Genomic DNA, 23774 nt, shown 5'->3' with positions numbered 1-23774 from the left:
AAGAAGCACTCATGTGACAAATCACAGGTCAAGGAGAACACTTGCTTAGCCTTGAGGGATGATAAGCAATTTGGTCTCAGAACCTGTGACTTTTGCTCACTGGTACAAAAAGAACTTGGTCGTCAGGCATAAAAAGTTTGCTAATGTCTTCAAGAACTTCACCAAACTGCTTCTGTCCCACAATGCCTGGGACAAGAGAGCTTTGGAGGTGATCACCACCTCCCATGACAGCAATCACATCTGTTTCCTAGCTATAGTAATACCAAGGAGAAAAAAACCCATGGTCTAGAACAAAAGGAGTCTCATATACATGAAGGGTAATGCTCATGAAAGGATAGGCAAACTCAGAGTGATAACCATCCCAAAATCCCCACTTACAGGATTTTAGTTCAGGGTCTTAACCTGTGTCAAGAGGTGACACAGAAATGGCTACATGCGGAGTTGCACAGGCCAAATCGTAGTTCCCTTTAAGTGACGGCTAGGAGCAGGAGGTAAGCTTGTAACAAATAGCGGGACAGAAAAAAATGTGGCCATTCTCTTCTATACATAATGTGCAGGCTGTGACAGAATAAAATGGCTGATCAACTTAGCAGGTGTTTGTCTGCACAGCAGGATTCTTTGTTTAAAGTTTGCAGGCTCTGACATTGAGAGCTTATCCATTACATCTAGCCTTGCAGGATATGATCAAAGGAAGCCTTAGGGTAGTTAAGAAAAAGGAGAGCTTGCCGCAAAGGTCTCTTTCCCCCCCCCCTCTCAGGATGGGGGGAAAGAAGAGGGAGTTCTCTTCCTTAGATTACTGCTGCAAACCTGGGTCATGGCTTTTAGTCAGGACAAGGAGGCTTTAGATGTGAAGGTACAGGATGCACAGGGTGTCAAAGTTCCTTTTAAGTAACCGCTGTAAATACATTCTTTCACTAAGGATCTCTGAGACTACTGTATGGGCAGAGCCAAATTTATCCCACTTTTCATAGATTAAAAAAAAAAAAAAAAAAGTGTAGCATATATGCTGGTATGTTTCTACCAGGCATTTTGCACTCACTACCTCGTCCTTGCTTTCCTTTTTCTTAAGAGAGGAATACTAGCAGGGAAGTTAGGGTACTGAGTTCTCTCTTAATGCCAACACCTTATCTACTTTCAGGACAAGTTAATTAATATCCCTTATGCCAAGCGCTCCAGAGTATAAGCCCAAGTCTGCAGGAGAGAAGTCAGAGGAAGAAGGGGATTCATTTTTCTACAAAGACGACTACTTATCTGGAGGCTCTCAGAAGCTTTCCTTGAAAATTTATCAGGATGTATTGGAAGTCACCTTTTTCCTAGGAGAGTAGCTCAAGGAGGACAGGGAAGAATTTGAGGGGGGTCACTTAGATCCATGCTCAGGAGCTATTCCCAGGGATCACCAGAGTGGCTTGATGAGAAAGTGGGTGGCTCGACAAAGAAGTGGCAGGTGCAGACTCACCTTATAATATCTTTAAAGCACTGACCAGGGGCTGTAACGTGACCACACATGAAGCACCACATTAAGGAAACCAATGCCTTCAGGTGGAGTAATATCCCTGAAAGGAACGATTCCAAGGCACTGGGGGTCACAGTTGTCAAGGGTAGTAGTGCTGAATTTGGTGATGGGCATTTGGGGCCGTGGATTTGACGGCCCAGCCATCTTGCAAGTATAGGGCAGATTCCCTTTGAGCAGATTCTGAGCACACGTCCCACAGGCCCTAGTTCTGTCCATGTCTGTACTGGATACCGTGCCATTTTCTCCCGGAACCTTGCCTGCAGTGAAGCACTGACTTCAGTCCGTCATCCACCCCTGCTGGACTCTTCCTGGTCAGCAGTGACCTCCCACAGGGCCATGGCTCGCTATTTTTGTGCTACCATGTCTGCATCCACGTCACACCACTGCACCTGCTGGCCCAGGAACAGACTAACGATAGGGAAAAACGAGACGATCAGGAGGGTAGAGAAAGGAGGGCTGTCAACAGAACCCAAGGGTGGGGGGCTAAATCCTCAAGATCAGAGTGGAGCTAGTGAGAAGCTGTGTGCTGTGGCACAGAAGCAGCAGACTGGGCCTATGAGGAGGCAGTCGGAAGGTTTATTTAGGGAGAGCGGTTTAGGCACCAACATTCTGAGAGTTTCACTTGCTCCTGTAGCCAGTCAGTTTCCACACTAGAGGATTCCTTCCATGTGTGAAAAATCAAGAATTACTCATGCAAGTAAATGTTGCAGAATCAGGGCCTAAGTTACATGTAAGTGATCTGTTTTAAGATTTTACACCTCCACTTGCAGATAGTCTCTAATATACATGCTCTGTACTCAATTTTCAAACACGTTTCTTCCAGAATTGAAGCCAGTTCTTTCAAACCTAATCATGCAGGCTTTCATCCATGAGGACTATACACAGGCCCAATTTAAACGTTCATACTTGAGCTATTTTTGTCGTAGCCCTGTTCAAAAAAGCATAGTTAGAATTCTTTTCCACACTTGTAAAAGTATTTTCCTACTCCCATAACTCAGAACTGGCTGAAGGGATTTTGCTCAAACTTCCCACAAAAACACAACCCCACCCTCCCAAAGTGAATAAAAGTGACACACACAAAACTGACTCCACTAGCAAGAGGCAAAGCCTGGAAAATGTCAGTCCAAAATGTGAAAAAATAGGGGTGTAAAACAGAAAACATTTTGCAACCTGAACTGCAGTGGCTGCTGCTAGTGGGCACTACACTGAAGCATCCCCTCCACTCTGTACACCAAATACTCTCCCTTTGAGATGAGGGGGGTAAAGGGAGCATCCTGGACAACACAGCGCTGGATTACAACAGGAGTGAAAAGGCTGAGGTGGAACTCAGTGCGTGTGTGTGCTGGGCAAAGGGGAGGCTTCACATCCCCCCTTTCCTGGGACCTTACCGCCTCCACCGGAAAAAGAATAAATAGAAATGCAGCAAATTAAAAAGTAGGAAACAAGACAGACTTCTCTGGCTTTACCATTCCCCATCACCCTCTGTCAGGGTACTTGTTAGAAGAGGGGGAGGGAAAAACCCAAACACCACATCCCCAGAGAGAAGAGCAGGTGTGTCTATTCTAGGACAGCTCTATTATGAGAGCAAAGAACACAGCTCACGATTCACAGAGTTTGGTGTACAGCAACCCTCACAGTGAGGATAAAGCTCACAGAGACTGGGATAAGCCTGGGCTCCCTGCTTTGTACCTGGTCAATGGCATCTGGGTTTTCAGACACATCAAAGATGACAGCTGTGGCTCCTCGCTGCACTGCCCGCTTTGCCTGCAATGAGAAAAAGATAATGCCCCTTTAACACCTCCCAAAAGGGAAATGTCCCCCCTGCCCCTACCTCTTCCCATCCCAGCAACCAGTGCCGCTGCTAGGCATAAGCAGACTAAGCATGCTTAGGGCCCTGAGCAGCTCAGGGGACCCTCTATTTGCGCATGCGCACGCGTCTGTGTGTTCCTGCTTTGGGCCCCGAAGGGGCTGGCACTGCCTCTGTCAGCAGCAGCCTGCTCTTTCCCACTTTCACATGCCAGGCAAAAAGTAAACAGGATTAAAATGGTTTTTATTTCTATATAATCAATACAGAAGGCAACTGCAAATGCAGGGATAACTGAATCTCTAGTGCAGAGAGAAGCCAACCGCTCCAGGGCATCCATGGTGCCCTTCCCAGCCCCACTCAGTCTCAGATGACAGTTAAACTTTTACCACTTTTTAAAACATTTCTTAGAACTGAAAGAATTAAGTAACCTGGAGAGAAAAGCCCCCTCCACAGACCACATAGGAGGGAGGGAGTGCTGTGGGGCTCCATTAGAAAACCTTTTCTGCAGCGAGGAAGAGGAAAAAGGGTTCACCTTTGGCAGGTGTATAAGGAGACTCAGGGCCATTACACATGCCATCTTTAAAGTCTCCTAAATCCATTCTCTCGCTGCAGTCATGACAAATTCTGTCCAGTGAGACTCAGACTGTGTTCCTCAGATGTTTTGAAAAGACATTGCTATGTCTGTCCACTAGAGGTCATTCTTACTGCATGCAGCATCTCCACTCAGAGAAGATCAATTCTATTTGATTTGTGAAGGATTTATACTAAGGGACCATAATTCAGAACTGGAGTGACCAAGAGCCAGCCGGGAACACTGGAATGTATTAAAATCCTCTGGGATAGTGAAATGGGAGCTGCAGGCACCTTTCACTGCAGCTTCTGACAGTGTCTCTGCAACCTCTACCAAAATGCTGTCCTGTAACTTCCTACAGTAAACAATTGTCACGGAATCACCACAACTAGCACTACACCTCCAATTAAAAAAGAACGAGGAGTACTTGTGGCACCTTAGAGACTAACAAATGTATTTGGGCATAAGCTTTCGTGGGCTAAAACCCACCTCATCGGATGCATGCAGTGGAAAATACAATAGGAAGATAGATATATATATATACACACACACACACACACACACACACACACACACACACACACACACACACACAGAGAACATGAAAAAATGGGTGTTGCCATACCAACTCTAACGAGACTAATCAATTAAGGTGGGCTATTATCAGCAGGAGAAAAAAAACTTGTGTAGTGGTAATCAGGATAGCCCATTTCAAACAGCTGACAAGAAGGTGTGAGTAACAGTAGGGGAAAAATTAGCATGGGGAAATAGGCTTGAATAAAGACTGGGAGTGGATGGGTCATTACACAAAGTAAAAACTAATTTAATGGTGGACAGTTTGCAAATTAATTCCAGTTCTACAGTTTCTCATTGGAGTCCTTTTTTGAAGTTTTTTTGTTGGAGAATTGCAACTTTTAGGTCTGTAATTGAGTGACCAGGGAGGTTGAAGTGTTCTCCGACTGGTTTTTGAATGTTATAATTCTTGACGTCTGATTTGTGTCCATTTATTCTTTTGCGTAGCGACTGTCCGGTTTGGCCTATGTACATGGCAGAGGGGCATTGCTGGCACATGATGGCATATATCACATTGGTAGATGTGCAGGTGAACGAGCCCCTAATGGCATGGCTGATGTGATTAGGTCCTATGATGGTGACCCTTGATAGATATGTGGACAGAGTTGGCAACGGGCTTTGTTGCAAGGATAGGTTCCCGGGTTAGTGTTTTTGTTGTGTGGGTGTTGGTGAGTATTTGCTTCGGGTTGGGGGGCTGTCTGTAAGCAAGGACTGGCCTGTCTCCCAAGATCTGTGAGAGTGAGGGATTGTCCTTCAGGATAGGTTGTAGATCTTTGATGATGTGAGGGAGAGATTTTAGTTGGGGGCTGAAGGTGACGGCTAGTGGCGTTCTGTTATTTTCTTTGTTGGGCCTGTCCTGGAGTAGGTGACTTCTGGGTATTCTTCTGGCTCTGTCAATCTGTTTCTTCACTTCAGCAGGTGGGTATTGTAGTTTTAAGAACGTTTGATAGAGATCTTGTAGGTGTTTCTCTCTGTCTGAGGGATTGGAGCAAATGCAGTTGTATCTTAGAGCTTGGCTGTAGACAATGGATAGTGTGATGTGATCTGGATGAAAGCTATAGGCATGTAGGTAAGTATAGCAGTCAGTAGGTTTCCGGTATAGGTTGGTGTTTATGTGACCATCGCTTATTGGCACTGTAGTGTCCAGGAAGTGGATTTCTTGTGTGGACTGGTCCAGGCTGAGGTTGATGGTGGGATAGAAATTGTTGAAATCATGGTGGAATTCCTCAAGGGCTTCTTTTCCCTGGGTCCAGATGATAAAGATGTCATCAATGTAGCGCAAGTAGAGTAGGAGCGTTAGGGGACGCATCCATGAAGGACTTGGTTTCCCCCCGCTTCCTCCAGAAAACAACATCAATCACTGTAACAGAGAGAAATCACAGGGCCCTGACCCTTTGTAGAGAGAACAATGGAGCATGTGGTTTAAATCCAATAGGAAATAAATAGATGGTACAAACATGCCTGTTATGGAGTAATACTGAGGTTTTACTACAAGAGAAAAATTGGCTGCAAGTGTGAAGGACTAACTGGTCATTTTCTCTGCTCCATTCTCTCTTTATTGTGTTTTCATTTAAAACCTAATAAAGCACATCAGACAGCACCTGAGGGAAAGCAGCTCCCAGAAAGGGTCTCTGTCTCAGCCCAGCAAATATTTATCTCCTTTGAAGAAAGAACACCTGGCTAATCGCTAATAGCTGTTGGGAATGAAGAGCTAAAAGGAATCTGATCTAGTAAAGCTCTTCTTCTCTGCCATGGAGATGTGCCAGTGAAGTGTTGCCCAGAAGGGTTCTCTCACAGATGCCCAGCACTTGCTCAAGTGTTTCAGGCATGTAGACTTTAGAAGCCTGTTAGAGAGCAGTTCTTTCTCAGTGGGCAGTGGGGTCAGATGTGAAGAGCTTTTGATCTCTGGAGATGATTATACTTTTGAAGCCTGTCTGGGCTTGGTTCATTTTGCATAGAATGGTGAACAAGCAGGTTTACAGTAGATAACTCCAAAATTACCAAAAACAAAGTTTGGTCACTCATTACTACCTTGTAGCACAGAATCATAGAAGTTAGAGGCCACTTTGACTCTGAAAGAGAGCATCCACACAGAGGTTCAATGCAGTTTAATTAATCCACTTTAAATTCACTGCTTTAGCTAATTTGAATTACATTTCCTGAGGTCCCTGTGTAGACAAGCTCTTATTCATAGGTTTTTCTCTATAGCAATTTAGTTAAAAGGAGTATTCCGCAGACTTGAAAAATTTATAATTATTTGATCCTGAGACTCATTAGGTATAATTTTGGGTTGCCTCATCTTGACTTGTTCTCCCCCGATACATGCTAAAGAACAAAAAGGCCCAGCAGCTCTTGAATGTCAAACTCTTACACCTATATTTTCTGTAAGCTGAAGATGACAAAGAACCACAATGCCTCTAGCTACTAGCATCAGGGTACCTGTGGGGCACCACACAACCTTGTGGCATATTTCCAGATAGCATGTTACAATATCCACTGCGTGTTGCAGCATTAGAGCACCACTGCAATTGCAAGCTCCTCTTCCATAGACAAATGAGAGGTTCAGCCCAGCACCCAACTGGTATTTTCTAGGCTGGCTGGCATGAGGCTTGGGGGAATCAAGGGATGTTACAGCTACATGAAGAGTAACTGTCATATTGCAAAGGAAGCTGAGAAATGCTGCTGTATTAGTCCACAAAGCAGCACCTACTGACAGAGCTGCTCAGCAATGGTACCATAAGTCCTACCACTTTGCCAAGAACAAGATTAGAACAGCTGACATCCTGACTTGAGTGCCCCCACCCCAGTTCCAACTTCTCTGCATAAACTTTAATGCACTCAGCTCATTAAAGAAAGCGGGTCCAGAAACATATTACAATACCAGCTTTAATTCCTAACCTTAATAGTGATATCAGGGACATAAGTAGCATAGGACCACAGCCCTGGTTCAGGAGATATTAACGCATTTTACATGCCCTAGGCATTACACAGACTTGATAGATAACATACTACATTATGTTGCAACTACAGCAGAAGAGAGCAGGCCCACTGGTCCCAGTAAAATACAAAATGTAGAATATTATACCAGAGAGATCTGGTTGTAGACAAACCAATCATGGAAACTGGGGTTAAAGAAATGCCACTACCTGTTTCTGCAGCAAACTTGCTTGGCTAGTTTCACTTTAGCCAATTACAACTGGGCAAGGCAGGATTTTGCTAGGCCCCAAGTAAAGGCAGAAAAGTCAACTTCACTTTTAATTCTCACTTGTCACTTTTTCCCTTTCTCCACCCTTGTTATTCCTATTTCCATAAAGCTGGCCACCCAAGCACAAGGCTAACAAGCATGCTGGTCAGCTACTGTTCCCTGAAGCATGAGTCAAAAGTATGACACAAGTAACCCTCCATCAGTCTACGGACTCAGGATTGGAAGCCCTGTCTCAAAAAGTGCCCTGTTTTCAAACTGAAACTTTTCATTCCAAAGGAAATTCTCTCTCTCTCTCTAAATCCTCCCCCCAAACACACACACACACACACACACACACACACACACACACACACAAAAGGCTGAAAAGGTGAGGGGCAGCACAGCAGTCACTTCAAAGACTGGGCATTGTTTTCTTTACCTGGGTTTAGATTCTGATCATAAGGGTGAAAACAGACCAAATGTGTGAACTAAGCTATTACAGAGTCTGACTCATTACACCTCCACAGATGCTAAAATCAAGTCTCTGACCAAGTTACCAACTTAGTATAACCACAAGAAGCAGATTAGAAAGGGGGGCTCTCCTCAGAGTAAATATAAAGGAAATGTAATTCAGTTCGACAATGAGATATGAAAGCTTCAGATGTGGAGATATAAGCGGGTGTTAGAGCGGACTTGGATGGGGGCGGAGTGCTTTACACATACAATACACATGCATACGCTATGGATCCCATTCCAGCATTCCGCTCAGCTCCACTCTCCATAATTTAGTTGCAGCTTGGCCTGACCTTCCAGGTTTCCCTGGCAAGAGATCAAAGAGCAGAAGCCACAAACACACCACAGAATGCAGTCTCTCTCTCTCTCTCCCCCCTGCCCGCCTCCACCGCAGCCTCTCCCCTTCTGGTCCCTCCCCCCCCAGTTTTTAAAACCACAGCACTTTGTTGAGAAGCAAGCGAGTGTGAGCAGGCTGGGGCCTGAACACAGGCATTTTCTTCATCTGATTTTCAGCTCTTTCCCTTAGCTCTGTGAAGGTAACTCAGCAAGAGAAACCTTCGCACCTGCACTGCAGGAGAGGGAGGAACAGGCAGCTGCATGTCTTCCACCCCACAATAATAAAGAAAACTCTTTAAAGTTGTGGTGCAAAGCCTCATTGCTTCCACAAAGGCCTCTCTCCCTCCTCCTCAAAAACATCTTGTTGGATAATTAAAGTCGTTAAACCTTTGAAAGTTTCCTATCTGCTGCTTACTCAGAGCCCTTCTGCTTACTGAAGATGCAATTTAAGCCTCACTTAAGAAGATACTACTTCATAAAGTGCCTTTCGTCATTACAAATAAATAAAATATCAGTTAATGTTTAAAAACTACTTGCCACTCTTAAAAAAAAAAAATGTAGCAGCCAAAATGTAAACCAAGAAGAAAGGTACAAGCTCAACAGGTAGGAGGTTGGGAGGCTACTGCACAGAGGTTATAATATGCAGAGTCAAACAGCAACACATTTCCTTAAGTCTCAATTCCCACACAAATGACTTCGGCAAAGTGAAGCTACGTTGCAGATACATATCAATGTTTGAACCTATGCTACTTTTCAAGAGCATTAGAGTTAAAAACAAGAAAGAAATAGCCCCCCTTTCCTCCTCCCAAAAGTTAGAACCCTCAGAAACAGAATTACTGTTGTAGTTGTCAAACAAGGTACCAAACTACCTTAACTCTGCCTTGTAGAGCGGGCAGCCTCCCATGTTCCTCTATCTGCATGTGGAGTATGAAAAATGTATACCACAGAAACTGGACTAAGATCTGGTTATTCTACGTCTGCCAAAGGAAAGTGTGATATCTGACACCATTCTAACTTTTGCCATTTTTTAAAAAAAGTGTTCTAATTGAATTATTTGAGCATTTGTGTGGTTGCATATAGAGATATGCTAGCTCTGTGTGTAACAACATTTGGGTACTTGGCTGCCACATGGAATCATAGCTCCTTTCAGGCTTAAGCCCTAAGCACCTGAAATGCTGACTACTCTCTGCTCCTGGTAGGAATGGGCCTTGAATGAAGACTGGGGAATAATTGCCTTCAGCATGCTGTGTCTAATCAGGAATCTGTAAAATTCTTCTACATCTCACTATAATAAATAAAACCATAAACATCACAGTCATCATATGAATAAAATTTAGGAATTATCTACCTGGCAAAGTCAGGTCACTTGGTGTCTTGCTTGAGAAATTGAACCTTAAATTCACCATTTCCTGGGATTCGAACATTTGGCGGGGGGGGGGGGGGGGGGGAGAATGTTATTTGGGTCTTTTTTTTTTTTTTTTTTAACTCCAATATTCTTGTAAGATAATACACATTCACACAACTGGTTTGGGCTTGCAACCCCAACTCCACCACAAAACTTAGTTCTGGGTGTGGAAATTGCCTTAGCACCATTATAAAAAAAATCCACCAAGGCCCACTGGACTGGAGCCATTTCCAGCAAACCCAAGGAAGTTGACAAGAGGGGAGGCCTAACCCAGCAAAGGTCTGGGATAGGGAGGGTGAGGAAATGGGGCAGAAGTCTCCTCTTCACCACAGTTCCTACCTTCCATTCTTTGGCAGAGTCATCTCCAGACAATCTCTGTAGGCCCTTGGATCAAAGTTGGCAGACGCTGGGATCTGTGGAAGGGCAGGGCCATCTGTACAGAGGCCCTGTACTCCTGCCACTGGCTCTGGCAACTAGTCAGACTCAACTCCCTGATGGTGGCTGACTTGGGTCCCCAAAAAGGGGGAGGGTCTGCAGAACAGTTGATATAGCCTGCAAGCTGGTATTACTTTTCCCAGGAACTTCCACAGAGCTTGAATGGGGGTACTGTGCCTGCTCTCCAACCTGTCAACCCAATCTCTACCCCTCCCCAGCACTAACCCCAGTCCACATTGAGGAGGGGGCCCTCTACAAGGTCTGGGCTGGAATGCTGCTGCAAAAGGAGCTGAAGACCTGCACATGAATTCAGAAGGGTGTAATGTGGCATGTGATAATTTTCTTGCTACATTCACATACAGCAAGTGCATTTCTATGCACCATCTTAGTTGAGTAGGGCACAGTCATACCTCAGGATGGGGTCCAGAAGCTTAGGGACCATTTACACAGCTGTTCCTGTGCTTGTCCTATACCTGTATAAATTAAGTTGAGCGTACTGAATTCACTGGTCTCTAATTCCCTCCCCCCCTTATTGACACCTCAATTAATTGTACGAACGCAGCCCCAGTGAGGAAGAGGAAGAGGAAGTCAGAACCCAGATACAGAAGAAAAGCCATTAGGTCTGATTTTCAGAGATGCCAAGTACTTATGGCCACTCTCTGGCCAGTTGGTTTCAGCAGAATCCCATTTATAACTGTGTTTATTGATCACAAGTTCACACAATGAATAGGGTGGAGGTAGCAGAGAGCATCTCTGATAGTCACAGATGACATCAATCTGCCATGCAGAAATAGCTTACACCAGGGATAGTCAATAGGCAGACCATGGGCCAAATCCATATCGCCAGATGCTGTTGAAGGACCCCGAAATCTTTTTATTTACTTATTATTATTGTTTTTTATTATTATTTTCTTGAGCAAGAAATTTGGACCTTGACAAAAAATAATTGACTACCTGTGGCCTATACTTTTCACAATCTGACTGGGAAAAGCATGGTCTTCAGGAGCCTTTAGAGTAGAGTAGGTAGAGTGCAGGTTTGAGGCCATTCACAGCACTGTAATATTACAGAGTGATTCAGGCAGCGTGAACAGCCTGCTAAGGAAGAAAAAAACCTATCTTGTTAATTAGCAATAATGGCAAGGGAAATGCAGATGACATTGTTCACAAGGAGTTTAATGATGATTTTGTAGCAATGTTGTGAAGCTTCTGCCAGCAGCTAGTGATATAGGTTGCATTCCAACATCCTTCCTAACCCTTCTTTTTTCAGCTGCTTATAAACAGATTCAACAAATTCCATTTGGGTTGAAATTTTCTCTATTCTTGCTTCCAACCACCATGAGTTTTTCCTGAAAGTATGAGCAAAATCAGTGCAGCTATTCTGCACTGTGACAGTGTGTAAGCCCCTCTTCCCCTACCCCCCATACTTCCCCCTTTTCTGAGAAAATATTTGTATTCCTCATGAATAAATAAAATTAACTAGTTTAGTACTTTCAATATTAGGACCATTTAAAGTGGCATTTTCACATCTGTACAGTAGATTGTTCTACTTTTTTTTTTGCCTTTGTTGAAGGCCATCAACAGCTCAATGGTTAAAGATGCCTCAGATAATGTCACTCCAGTTTAGCATGAGCCTGGCAACTGTACGCTGCAATTTAGCAGTACTTTTCTCCTGAAAAAGCACAAAAGAAAATTAAATGTAAAAATCCACTGTCTTGTTCGTTAATGGTACTATATAAAACACAATAATAGCTGACAATGCTGGAAAGTTAAGGGTGAGAAATCAAGCACTCAAATGTCAAATCGTAAAAGCTAAAGGTTCTACTGCAACCCATTAGAACTCATCTCATATGAAACCCAGACCAGTAAAAATGTGGCCATGTATCAATTAACTTAAAGCCAAAATATACTCCAAAATAAAACCATCTTCTAGATCAGTGATACTCAGACCCCAGTGGTTCAGGAGTCAAATTAGCGATCTCCATTACCCAGAAGAGCCATAGTAGTGTGAATTAATTGTTTCATTTATTATAGTACTTTTATATATTTTAATTCCCCCATCAAATAAGTTAATAACTTAGTGCAAGATGATAACTTAATTGGTTAATAACATAGTAACAGCATCCCGATTGGTTAATAATTAAAATCACACAGTGTTTTAATATTGTGCTGCAAAGAGACACAGGAAACACATTAAAGAGCCACTTGCAGCTCGCAAGATGCAGTCTGAGTATCACTGCTCTAAGTCTTTTAGTACATTCTTCCTGATTATTACTGTATATTTAGGGTAAAATTCTGTTTTCAACTACATTGGTGTAAATCCAGAGTAACTCCTTTGATTTCAATGGAACTACTGTGGATTTACACAAGTATATCTGAACAGACTCCATCCCTTAAAACTGTAAGATCCCGGGGACAAACTTCTTTATTCCTTTGTGTTGGGAAGAACACATTGTCAGCATGTAAACAAATTACTAACAACATTAACTAAGCCACTTTACACAGCGGTATAATTTTCTATTCCTGTTTTCCATTGTAACTGAACATGTCAGCCCCTTTAAGGAGACTCACTGCTGCCGCGTCACTCTGCCCTTTAAGGAAAGGGAATTGTAGGTGATTCAGTTTCCAGGCAGGGACTGATGGCAGGTGTACTCCTAGATGGGTCATACGACAGAGGTATCATTCTGCTTAGACTCAATAATAGGGAGGAACTGGCAGGAGAACTAGCTGAGAAGAACCGGAGGTATAGCTGAGAGAAATCTGCAAGGAGTGGGACGGGCTGGAAAGCTCTCCAGTCATACAGCCCTGGTCTAGGACTGACTGACCCCACAGGAAGCGGACCAGAAAAGGAAGAAAAGTGGTTTGGAGTGAAGGGGACATGTTGCTCCACCATTCACACCTGGAACCCAGAGGTGAGTGACGGGCCAGAATCCCCTAAGTTGGAGCAGCACCATCAAGAGGGACAAGCAGATGCCTCCAGTAGAAGGAGAAAGGGATATTGTGTCTGAGTGCCTAGTGATGGCCGACAGGTCTGAGTCCAACCAGGGCTGAAGGACCAGAGAGAGCAAAGTGAGACTGTTTTGTTTGGACTAGTGATTTTGTTGATCCCAGAAGGAGGGCAGGGGAACGAGCCACACGTTGTTTCAAAATATTGATACAGAACGGTTCACCTCTAGACGTCTGGTTTAAAACCAGCCAAGTTTGGTAGTGAGTGAAAGTTATTACCAGTGTGCCATGTAAAGAGAGTTAATGGGTCTCAGTCCAGGTCCTGGTGAACAGAATTGCTGGTAGTGTGAAGACCAGACTAAAAAGACCTGATAATCAGTTCAGCATAATGTGCTAGAAAGATTTTAAGATGATCCTTAAAGAAGTTGGTAAATGTAACAGCTGCCTAAGGCAGTGTGACAGTTTTGTTAGAGCTGAATATCAGTAACTATTTTTAGAGGGAACAGAAATAAAAAAGATGCCAAGGGCCAATAGAACAAAAAGAGGAATTAGATAGAATCTTCTAAGCTAAACATTTAATATTCTATGTTTAGCTGAAGGATTAAAATTGGCAGTCCCAGAGTCACAGACAAATGTATGCAGAGGGTGCAGTGCATGTGTTGCATAAACCTTTACAGTGGTCTTAAACCTTAGCTGCAAATGAAAATCATCCTGGTCCAGTTAAGGTTTTAGAATGTTTTCATTCCCATGGAGGATCTCGCACCATGGGACCCGGAGGGGACTGAAATAATGAAGGCATTTTAGAGTTCTGGGTCAGAGAGGCCTATTTGCTCCGTTGGTGATCATCACTCAGAAGAATAAAAAGGAAATCATGTCAGGTTAAGGTGGAGAGGCATTTACCAGACAGCTTAATCTACAGGAAAGGAAGAAGTTGAGGGGAAAAACAAAAACAAAAACCCACAAGACAGAAGCATGGGGAGGGTCCCAGAAATTAGATCTTCAATGTTATTGAATCTCCTCCCCAAATCTCCAATGCTTGGGAAACTTCCAGGAATATTTTTGGGATGTAAAGGAAACCAGGGAAAGTGCTGCTCACAGTGATGCAGCTGCACCGCTGTAGCGTGTCTGGTGAAGACAAGTTATGCCATTGGGAGACTGCTCTCCTGTCAGCATAATAACTCAACCTCCGTGAGAGGCAGAAGCTATGTCAGTGGGAGAGCGTCTCCCGCCGACATAACGCCAGTGTGGACAGCACTTAAATCAATGTAACTTATGTCACTCAGGAGGGTGTCTTTTTCACACCCCTGAGCGATGTAAATTACTCCAGCTTAAGCGGTAGTGTAGACCACTCCTAAGTTACTAGACTTAAAGGGGGAGGGGGGTCCATAGGACATAAGAAAGCAACAAAAAGCCTTTGATTGACCAACATCAGCACAGCACTCTGTACGAGGGCCCTAAAAGCTTGCAGGATATAAATAGTTAATTATATCAGAGGCAATCTCCTCCGCCTTCCACCTTCTGGCACGGCTTCACCCTGCCAAGTATGTCTTTAATTATGCAACACTGGTGAAACCAAGTTAAGAAGAAAAGTTGCCTAATGGAGTCTCCATTAGAAATTATACCAACCTCACTAACCTTCATTCATTTGATTTAAGTCCCCAGTCAGACAAACTTTGAGAGTCAAAACTCCCTCACATTATGCAGTCATATTTGTATCAGAGCCCAGGACACCCTGATCTGAAGAGCTATAGGGAAATAAGCATGTTATAAATTGAGAGAGGGACTGAGCCCTGGGAACAGGAAGTGGGGCAAGCAAGGCAGATAGTTAATAGCTCGCCATGTTTAGTCTTACATTCATATAGAAATAGCAACACATTTCCAATTAATAAGAGGGCAATAGGAAGACTTAGTTATTAGAAGTGGCTATTTGGTAACAGAGCGATGTAGCCAGTGGAAGAGGACCGAAGTATAGGAGTTTGCACATTATGCAATATGATTGCATTTTAAAAAATGGACTGTGTCTCCTTGAACCGGACACAGAGATTAGCTGAAGAAAAACTCATCTGCCATCCTTCAGTCTACCTCAACATACTGTTCTCTTTGCATTTGTTGGATCCTATACAACTCTGACAATCAATTACCAAAAGCTCTGGTGAGCCAGAGGGTCTGCCAACATGGAGATAGATGGAATAGCAGTTTAATGCATTTGTCTTTGATGCTATCGCAGCATTTCTGGTTCAGAAGACAATTAAGGAGTGTGATGCTCTATTCCCTTGAGGACACTGCCCACAGCACAAACTCAGCCAGCTAACATCCACGCCATCAGGTACAGAGACAATAGGTCTGGATATAGAATCAGATCTTGGTTCTGTGATATGTCTGGAATGACTGGTAGCTTGAACGGGGGTTGAATTGATAGGTACTTCAGTTCCATGTACCAAAATTGGCATACCCATGCCAGAGCTATTAAGCTGACCTGGGACATGTTCAGTTTTATCTTTCACAGATCTCTGGTGATTAGAGGGATCAGCAGAAATGCACAGAGAACATTGTTGTTCCACTGAATGAGATATGCCTCAGAGAGCCTGAGCTCATTCCTCTCCTAGAACAAAAGTATGACTTTTGTTGTTGAGAATGGTTGTGAATAGGTCCATGGTGGGAGCATCCCACTTCTGACAAATTTCTAAAGAACTGAACCAGTGAGACACCTTTCTTGTACAGAAGAGCATTTTTTGATGAGTGGATCTACTAAGTTATTTTGAATCTCAGGCATCTAGAATGATGCAATGCTGTACACACCATTCCCATAGGAGAATGGCCTCTTGACCCAGATGGGATGATCTTGTGCTATGTAAAAAGACCAAGAGGAGCATCATTATAGTATTTTCTGTTAAAATATGGATTGTTGTGCCATGAATTAGTGGTCGAGAGGACCTGAAAGCTAGAAGAATGGCTCTGCGTTCTAGATGAAATCCCGCTGGAAGGACTTCAGACCCTGTCAGCAGATGAGCAAGATGTGCCCCCAATCCTGTTTGGAGGAGTCTGTCACAAGAATGTTTGCTGGAATTGGAGACATGGACATCACACCCTGGCAGACACTTGGCCAACCAGAGTAGGGTTGACACGACATTTCTTGGGAACAACTACTTCCCTATTTTGCTGTGTCTGTTTGGCTGATAGAGACTGACTTCAGCCATCCCTGAAGTGGATGAGATGTAACCTGACATGGCATCACATAAGTGCAAGAGGCCATATGACCCAGAAGACAGAGGCTCTCTGTCCTTGGTTGAGTCTGAAAATCTGATACAAGATAACTTGTGGTGCTGAACCTGTCTTGAGGGAGATAAGCCCTTGCTAGCTTCGAAATGAGAAGTGTCCCAATAGACTATTGATTGAGGACTGATTTGTCTCAATTTATCTTGAATCCTACTGAGAAATTTGGAGAACCAACTGAACTGCCTCCGTGACTTGGTTGGCTAGAATGAGGGAAGTCACCACAGGTAAGGATACATTGTGCAAGCTTTGTCTCTGCAGATGAGCCACAACAACTGATAGGCATTTGGTGAACACCTTTCTTGCTATCAAAAGACTAAAAAACAGCCCTCTGAATTTGTAATGAATGTCCTTCACTATGAAATGCAGGTATTTCCTGTGAGATGCGAGGGTGGAAATGTGAAAGTTCACATCTTGCAAGTCGAGAGTCTCAAACTAATTTACAGGATCTAGGGAGGGGATTATAGAAGCAAGGGTGACTGTTCTGAACCAAAACTGATGAATGAACCTGTTCAGCCATCTGAAGTCCAGTATAGGATGCCATCCTCCTTCCTTCTCGTAAAAAATTTCAGATGAGCACCTCTAGCCTTCTGGGCACTCTTTGAAAAATATCTACAAATTAAGCATTTTTCAAGCACATACTGCTCTCCAAGGCCAAAAAAAATAATTTAACATACCTACCATTTAAGGACATAGCTACCTCACAGGCTGGACAGGTTTTAAATCATGGAGGTGCTTAGCTTGCACCATAGGGACAGTGCCATGTTACTGAGGTAAACCTACTAAGGGAACAAAAATGTTTCTTTTCTTTTAAAGCCAGGGTACTAAATAACTATAGGAACTAACACTAACAGGGATAATAAAAAAAGCTATAGCTATAGGGTAGCCGAGGAAATTCTGTCTTGCTGCCACAGGTGGTAAGAAGGAAGTGAGTGATCGATGTGGCTGCTCCACCCTTTACACCCTTGAGTGAAGGGTGTGAGAATATGCAAGGAGCATGTGTCCTGCTCCAATGGACACTGTTGACCAAAATAATTTAAGCACGCATGCATATGAGATTGGAGTGGGATCCATGCAGACTGTCTCTTTCTTCTTCGTGCCTTCCTTCTGGTGAGAGAGTAGCAAGTACCACCAATAGAGAACGGTGAACAAAGAAGTTCTTTAATTAAGGACCGAAGCACTGCTTACCCAAATCTGGCATCTGAATGACAGGCAAGGTCTAATGCACACTATTCCAAGAGCCTATGTTATCAGCTTGGTTGACTGATGCTGAGGCTGGAGATTTTACTGCCTCCCTGGCAAAGTGAAGTTTAAGTGGCAAATGCTGGCAGGATTTGGCATGAAAGTCCAGTCAGATAGATTTGGGCCTTGTCCAAACACACGAACCACCACACAAGTCTCCAGTTCTGCAAAGATGGAAGAGCAGATCCCACATCACTTACAGCCCTTCTTAGATTGGGCTGGCCATGCCACCTGTGTAGCCTCAGCACCTGAGACTGTGAATGGGAAAGAGTTCTCTTCTGTCTTCAGAAGAAGGGAGTTACCTAAAGGAAAACAACACTACATTAAACTAAGTACAGGACTAAGATCTGCTAAGTAGAGTGGTAGTGAGAGTCCTTAAACTTTTCACTGTGAAAGAAGAGAAACTGAGGTGAGCAGGGGAAGCATACCGATTATACACTCAGATGTTGGCCATAAACATCATATGGGCACCTGTGCATCCCCAGTGATAGAGATTTGGCAGAGGTTCCATGACTAACACCAAGAGTTACCATATCCCACAAGTGAGAATGCACCAGAACAGAAGAAGAAAAAGACAGATTCATGCTTCTGGCTTGGAATAGGAGTATCTCTTATTTCCAAGCAATATGTTCCTTTTAGGACCCAGCGTGCACATGATGACTTTAAACCGTTTTCCACAAATTAGTCTTTTGTTTTTATTCTACAGCTTGGCACCAGCGAGCTCTAGTGTGCTGTATCTACACCTGGGAAAAGAAAGAAAGATGATCTTCTCTGAGACAGTTACCACCACCTTTCCATTAACTTGATGGTTGGTACATGTAATAGGTACCTCCTATTTGGGAAAAAACAGAAGCAGCCCAGCAAAATCTGTTTATTTGTTTAAAAAGGCATCACTGGATTGTTTGATACTGCTTTTGGTTTAAAGCAAAGCAAAACCTTTAAAATACATCCTACGAGCTAACTGTTTAAGTAGGCAAGAATTTATTGTCTCTATATCCCTTTCACTATCCATAATAAATACAGTTAGCAGCTGCTACTATTAGGGAAAAAACTGCACAAAGATTTGTTTAATGAACAGAAGAAATCCCATTCCCAATTCCATCAGATTTACAGTTAAATCTGTAAAAAGGGTGGTGTGTCAGCCACAGGCTAAGACATTCCAGTATAGTAACCTGCTGCATACTGTTTAGCTGTGAATCCTGCATGAAACCCACAATGTTATGTCACATATACTACATCATTAAGGGATAAACCCTGAAGCTTTTCTTGGTCCCTCAAAGCTACCAAGGGTACAAGAATGTGAGAGATATTTGGACAATATAGTCATACGTACTAATCCTGTGTTGAAATCAGTCTCAGTATCACTGAGATTTCTCTGTCCCACAATTCTCTGGCAGGATTTGAAAGCCAGACCACAGGTCCGTTTTTCATCTGAAAGTGGGGAATGGAAAGGGTTGATATCTAAACTGCTAATGGCTGAAGTTACAAATTAACCTGCTGACCTGAACACTTAGCTCTGCTACCCTGAGCACTAAAGATTCATCTTCTATACATATGCTATAGATATTGCATATGTGGTGGTGATAGCCAGTACTGGGTAAATGCAGTGTACAGCAGTTTTCTATAAAAATATGAAGTCATGGACCATTTATCAGATTCACAATCTCCAAAACCAATCTTGAAACAGGCACTTAAGACACAAGTAGTCTAAAAAGGATGTTTGTTTGTAGTTCTGTCTAGATATGTAATCATGTTTACTATGGTATATACCAGTGTTTCCCAGACTTGGGACGCCGCTTGTGTAGGGAAAGCCCCTGGTGGGCCGGGCCGGTTTGTTTACCTGCTGCGTCCGCAGGTCCGGCCAATCGCGGCTCCCACTGGCCGCGGTTCGCTGCTCCAGGCCAATGGGAGCTGCGGGAAGCAGCGGCCAGTATGTCCCTCGGCCCGCGCTGCTTCCAGCAGCTCCCATTGGCCTGGAGCAGCGAACTGCGGCCAGTGAGAGCCGAGATTGGCCGGAGCTGCGGACGCGGCAGGTAAACAAACCGGCCCGGCCCGCCAGGGGCTTTCCCTACACAAGCGGCGTCCCAAGTTTGGGAAACACTGGTATATACTAATAAGGCCTACAAAACTAAGTGTCTCCCAAATACCCAAAACCTGAAGAAACAAACAAACAATCTCTCTCTCTTCCTTCCCAGTCTATAGAAGAAATAACTTATTGGTTTACAGTTGAGAGCAAGAAAGAAAAACCTAATGAAGTAAAGCGAAAGTGAAGAAACAGTTTTACATGTATTTAGCTCTGAACATGGTGACACCCTCGGTCACTTCTCTCTCATGGCAATGGGTTCCATAGGCATAGGGTCTAACTCCTAAGTTTACAAACTTTCCTTGTTGGTTGATGGTTTTGTTGTTCCAATATGATACAGTTGTTGTGAGGGGTCAGAGTCACAAAGGAAGATGTGATCTCAGGAAAGTAAGGTCAATCCCATGGCCGGGTCTGAATATCAGGATACGGTCCTGGAACTAGATTCTACTTAGTGAGGAGCCAGTACAGTGAGTAGAGCACGGGGGTGATATACTCATGCAGCTGGTCACACTCTGGACCTGATCTTCAGTCTATAACTCAAGATCAGGGACATCACAACACAGTCAGTTGTGAGACCTTCCAGCTCTCAAACAAGACAGACCAATGATCTTGATTCAACCATGAAGACTCCAGGACTCCCAATACATTCTGAAACCTGCTAGAGGTCAACAGCACTCCACCCACTGAATGATGAGTCAAGAACCTGGTGAATCATTGTCATTATGTATGAGATTTGATCATCAACACACTGCCTCCCAAATGGCCCCATCCTTTTTGCCCACACAGTGCCTTAGGTTTCTGATGCTCTGTACTGGCTGATGGGAAAGGGGTGGAAACTCAAGCACTGATGGTGGATAAAGGCTGATACAGACAAATACAAAACCTAATGAATTCCTTAAAGCCTGTATCATCAGCCTCCAATAAACCTACCAAAACCCACCCTCAGGAGCTATCCAGAGTGGTAAAGTGCTTCATCAATCCTGCGTGTTGTCAACTTGCATCATCATTGAGCAAGAACTGCTGTGAAGAACTATCATCCTACTTCGTACATACATTCTGGAAGCCTTCTCTAACAGCATGGATGCACCTTCTGTGCATCCACCAACCAACAGCCCACCTACATTCCCAGAGATCAATACATTCACACATCAAGTAGTTCTGGACACCCTGAGGGAGTCTTGGTCCAAGACTTGTGAATTTGCCCTATGCCATTCCTGGCCTGTGAAAGAGTCATGAGCAACTGGTGCCACTCCTCACTGAAACAGCCCGCACCTCATTCAAAGAAAGAGCTCTCCGTTCTTCCTTCAAAACACATATGAAACCCACCTTGGATACATCTGGCCAGCTATCACTCGGTGTTAACCTCTCCCCCTTCCTGAGCACACTCAAAGAAAGTAGCCAAAGGCCAACTGCAAGCTCATTTAATTGAAGGCAACATTCTAAGCCCAGCACAATCTGAATTCAGCCCATGACATGGAACTGAAACCACTTCAGTGGCACTGATGGATGATATCCCGCTGTCAGTGGACAGAAGCCAGACACCTATTCTCGTCCTCCTGGACTTCTGTGCAGCCATCAACACTGTTGACCATGAAATACAGCTGTTTTGCCTGAGAAGGGTGACAGGGGTCCAAGGGAATGTGCTAAAATGATGCGAGTCTTTCCTAGATGGACTCACCCCATGAGTAGTAATGGGACACAGCACCTCCATTACTAGACCTCGCACTGGTGAGGCTCCACAAGGATCAATTCTCCCCCCAGTCCTTTTCAATATTTACATGCAGCCACTAGGCAAACTGGTCAGACAACATGAACTTAAGCATCAGCAATATGCAGGGAAGCACAGCTCTACCTACCCTTTACCACACACAACCACACCACTACCACCAGGACAGCCCAGTGCTTGGATGAGATCGGCTCATGGATGAAGAATAGCTGGTTGAAGCTGAACCTGAGCAAAACAGAGGTGATACAGTTGGGCACAAGAAAGCATTTTGAAGAGTTTGCTGTGACAGCAAACATTTCCTTTGGTGGAAGGTTCACAACCACAATTAGTCAATTCAGTCTGTAGTTTAGGAGTACTCATGGATTCCTTGATGACGGCAATCTCTCATGTAGAAGAATCCATGCGTAATGCTTCCTGTCATCTCTGGCCAGCTAGAAGACCTTGTCCTATCCTGGCAGAGAATGACCTAACCTCAGTTATTCACGCCATCATCACTTCTCAGCTGGCCTAAAGCCGTCAGCCCTTAGGAACTTCAACTAGTACAGAGTGCTGCAGCTCCTCAACAACACAGGCTTCTGTGAGCAAACAAATCCTTTTCCCTACACTGTATTTCAAGTTAAGTTTACGGTCTAGCCTGATATCTTCATAGTCTCCATGGCCCAATCCTGGGATACCTAAAAGACTCCCTAAAGATTCAGGATGAAGTCCAGGATAAAAACTACACTCATCTGGCACAGAAGAACTCTCTACAATAAAAGTAAAGTTCACTTGTGTAGGAAAAATTTCTGAGGGGTCAGTTGGAGACTGGTATGAATTCCCTGAGGAACTAAGGATCATCACAAACCTCACCACCTTCTGCAGCAAGCGAAAGATGCATTTCTTTGACCTTGCCTTCTCTAACAAATACACAGAAATATGCAGATTTCAAAAAACCCTACCAAAACAAGACACTCCAGTGCATATGTGCTCCAGACTCTGTTGTTTACCTCTCTCCATTATGAAAACTGACCCTTTATTCCTACCCTTTGTTTCCTTTACTGATCCAAGGGTGGGGCTTCCCTCTTATCACATGACCACATAGCTTCCTTAAGAGCTTTTGTTGATGGACCTTGTCAAAGGCTTTCTGAAAGTCCAAGTACACTATATCCACTGGATCACCTTTATCTGGGATGGGAGGGTTGTAGAATCCCTGGCATTGAAGGTTTTTAAGAACAAATTAGATAAACACCTGTCAGAGATGATCTAGGTATTCTTGGTTCTGCCTCAGCACAGGCAACTATATTAGATGACCTCTTGAGGTCCCTTCCAGCCCTACATTTCTATGATTCTATGGTGAACGCGTGTTACCACTCTATATTGACACAGAGTTAGCAGCAGTATTGCGGTCCAGTTTTGAAGTACAAGTACCTTCAGCTGTGTGATTAACATCTGTCATATGTGGCTCATTCTTGCACATGGGGGGAAATGGTATGTACAGTGCAGTGTTTTGTAGGGGTTTTTGTTTGTTTAATATATACAAGCTGATCTGTGTTTATATTAGAGAAAAGCAAGAGAAACGGAAGTACGCTTTCCACTGGGACTGGAAGGTGGAGAGGTTTATTATGGTTCTTAATTCCTGAGACAGAGTTCATTCCACAGACTGAGACCGGCCCCCTTAGAAAGAACTGTCTCCCGCATAGATGAGCTTTAACCTTGTGATAGAGAGTTCCATAGTACCCAAGAAGCACAGTCGTGAACCATGGGTCCCCATCCCAGAGTTTTAGGTGATCTTTTAGATATAATGGGCCCAGGGGACTTAAATATAAAAGACAAAGAGCTTAAACTGGACTCAATATTCTATGGGAAACCAGTGCAGAGAGCAGAGGACAGGTCTGATATGTTCATGGTAGCCCAGGTTGCTGAGAAGGCATGCTGCTGCATTCTGTACTAGCTGAAGTTTCCCAAGGGCTGATGGTTCATGACCAGTATGACCAGCATTACTGTAGTCAAGCTGGAAGTTAACCAGTCATGTTCAACTGAGGCCAGGTCAACACCTCACAGGATGGGATGGAGTCTCTTAGTCTAAGGGATCTGGGGGGAGGAAGCACAAGCAGCAGCCATGAGTATGGCAGAGCTTAGCATCAGTGAGGACCACAGGAAACTGTGGACCGATTTGACCAATTTTGGACTT

General features: G+C 43.9%; 1 protein-coding gene across 1 annotated transcript in view; it reads right to left on the bottom strand.

Annotated features, from left to right (window-relative positions):
* Positions 1-23774, bottom strand: part of ZNRF3 (zinc and ring finger 3) — a 204189-nt gene that overhangs the window by 14545 nt on the left and 165870 nt on the right. The window contains exon 3 of the mRNA XM_065417916.1: positions 3203-3277. Within this exon, the coding sequence (XP_065273988.1) occupies positions 3203-3277 (75 nt within the window). The remainder of the gene's footprint in view (positions 1-3202; positions 3278-23774) is intronic.

Source organism: Emys orbicularis, chromosome 16 (assembly GCF_028017835.1).
Source record: "Emys orbicularis isolate rEmyOrb1 chromosome 16, rEmyOrb1.hap1, whole genome shotgun sequence".
In the NCBI taxonomy this organism is placed as follows: Eukaryota; Metazoa; Chordata; order Testudines; family Emydidae; genus Emys; species Emys orbicularis.
Note: the sequence above shows the minus strand (reverse complement) of the source record. Positions and strands in the feature narration are given on the sequence as shown.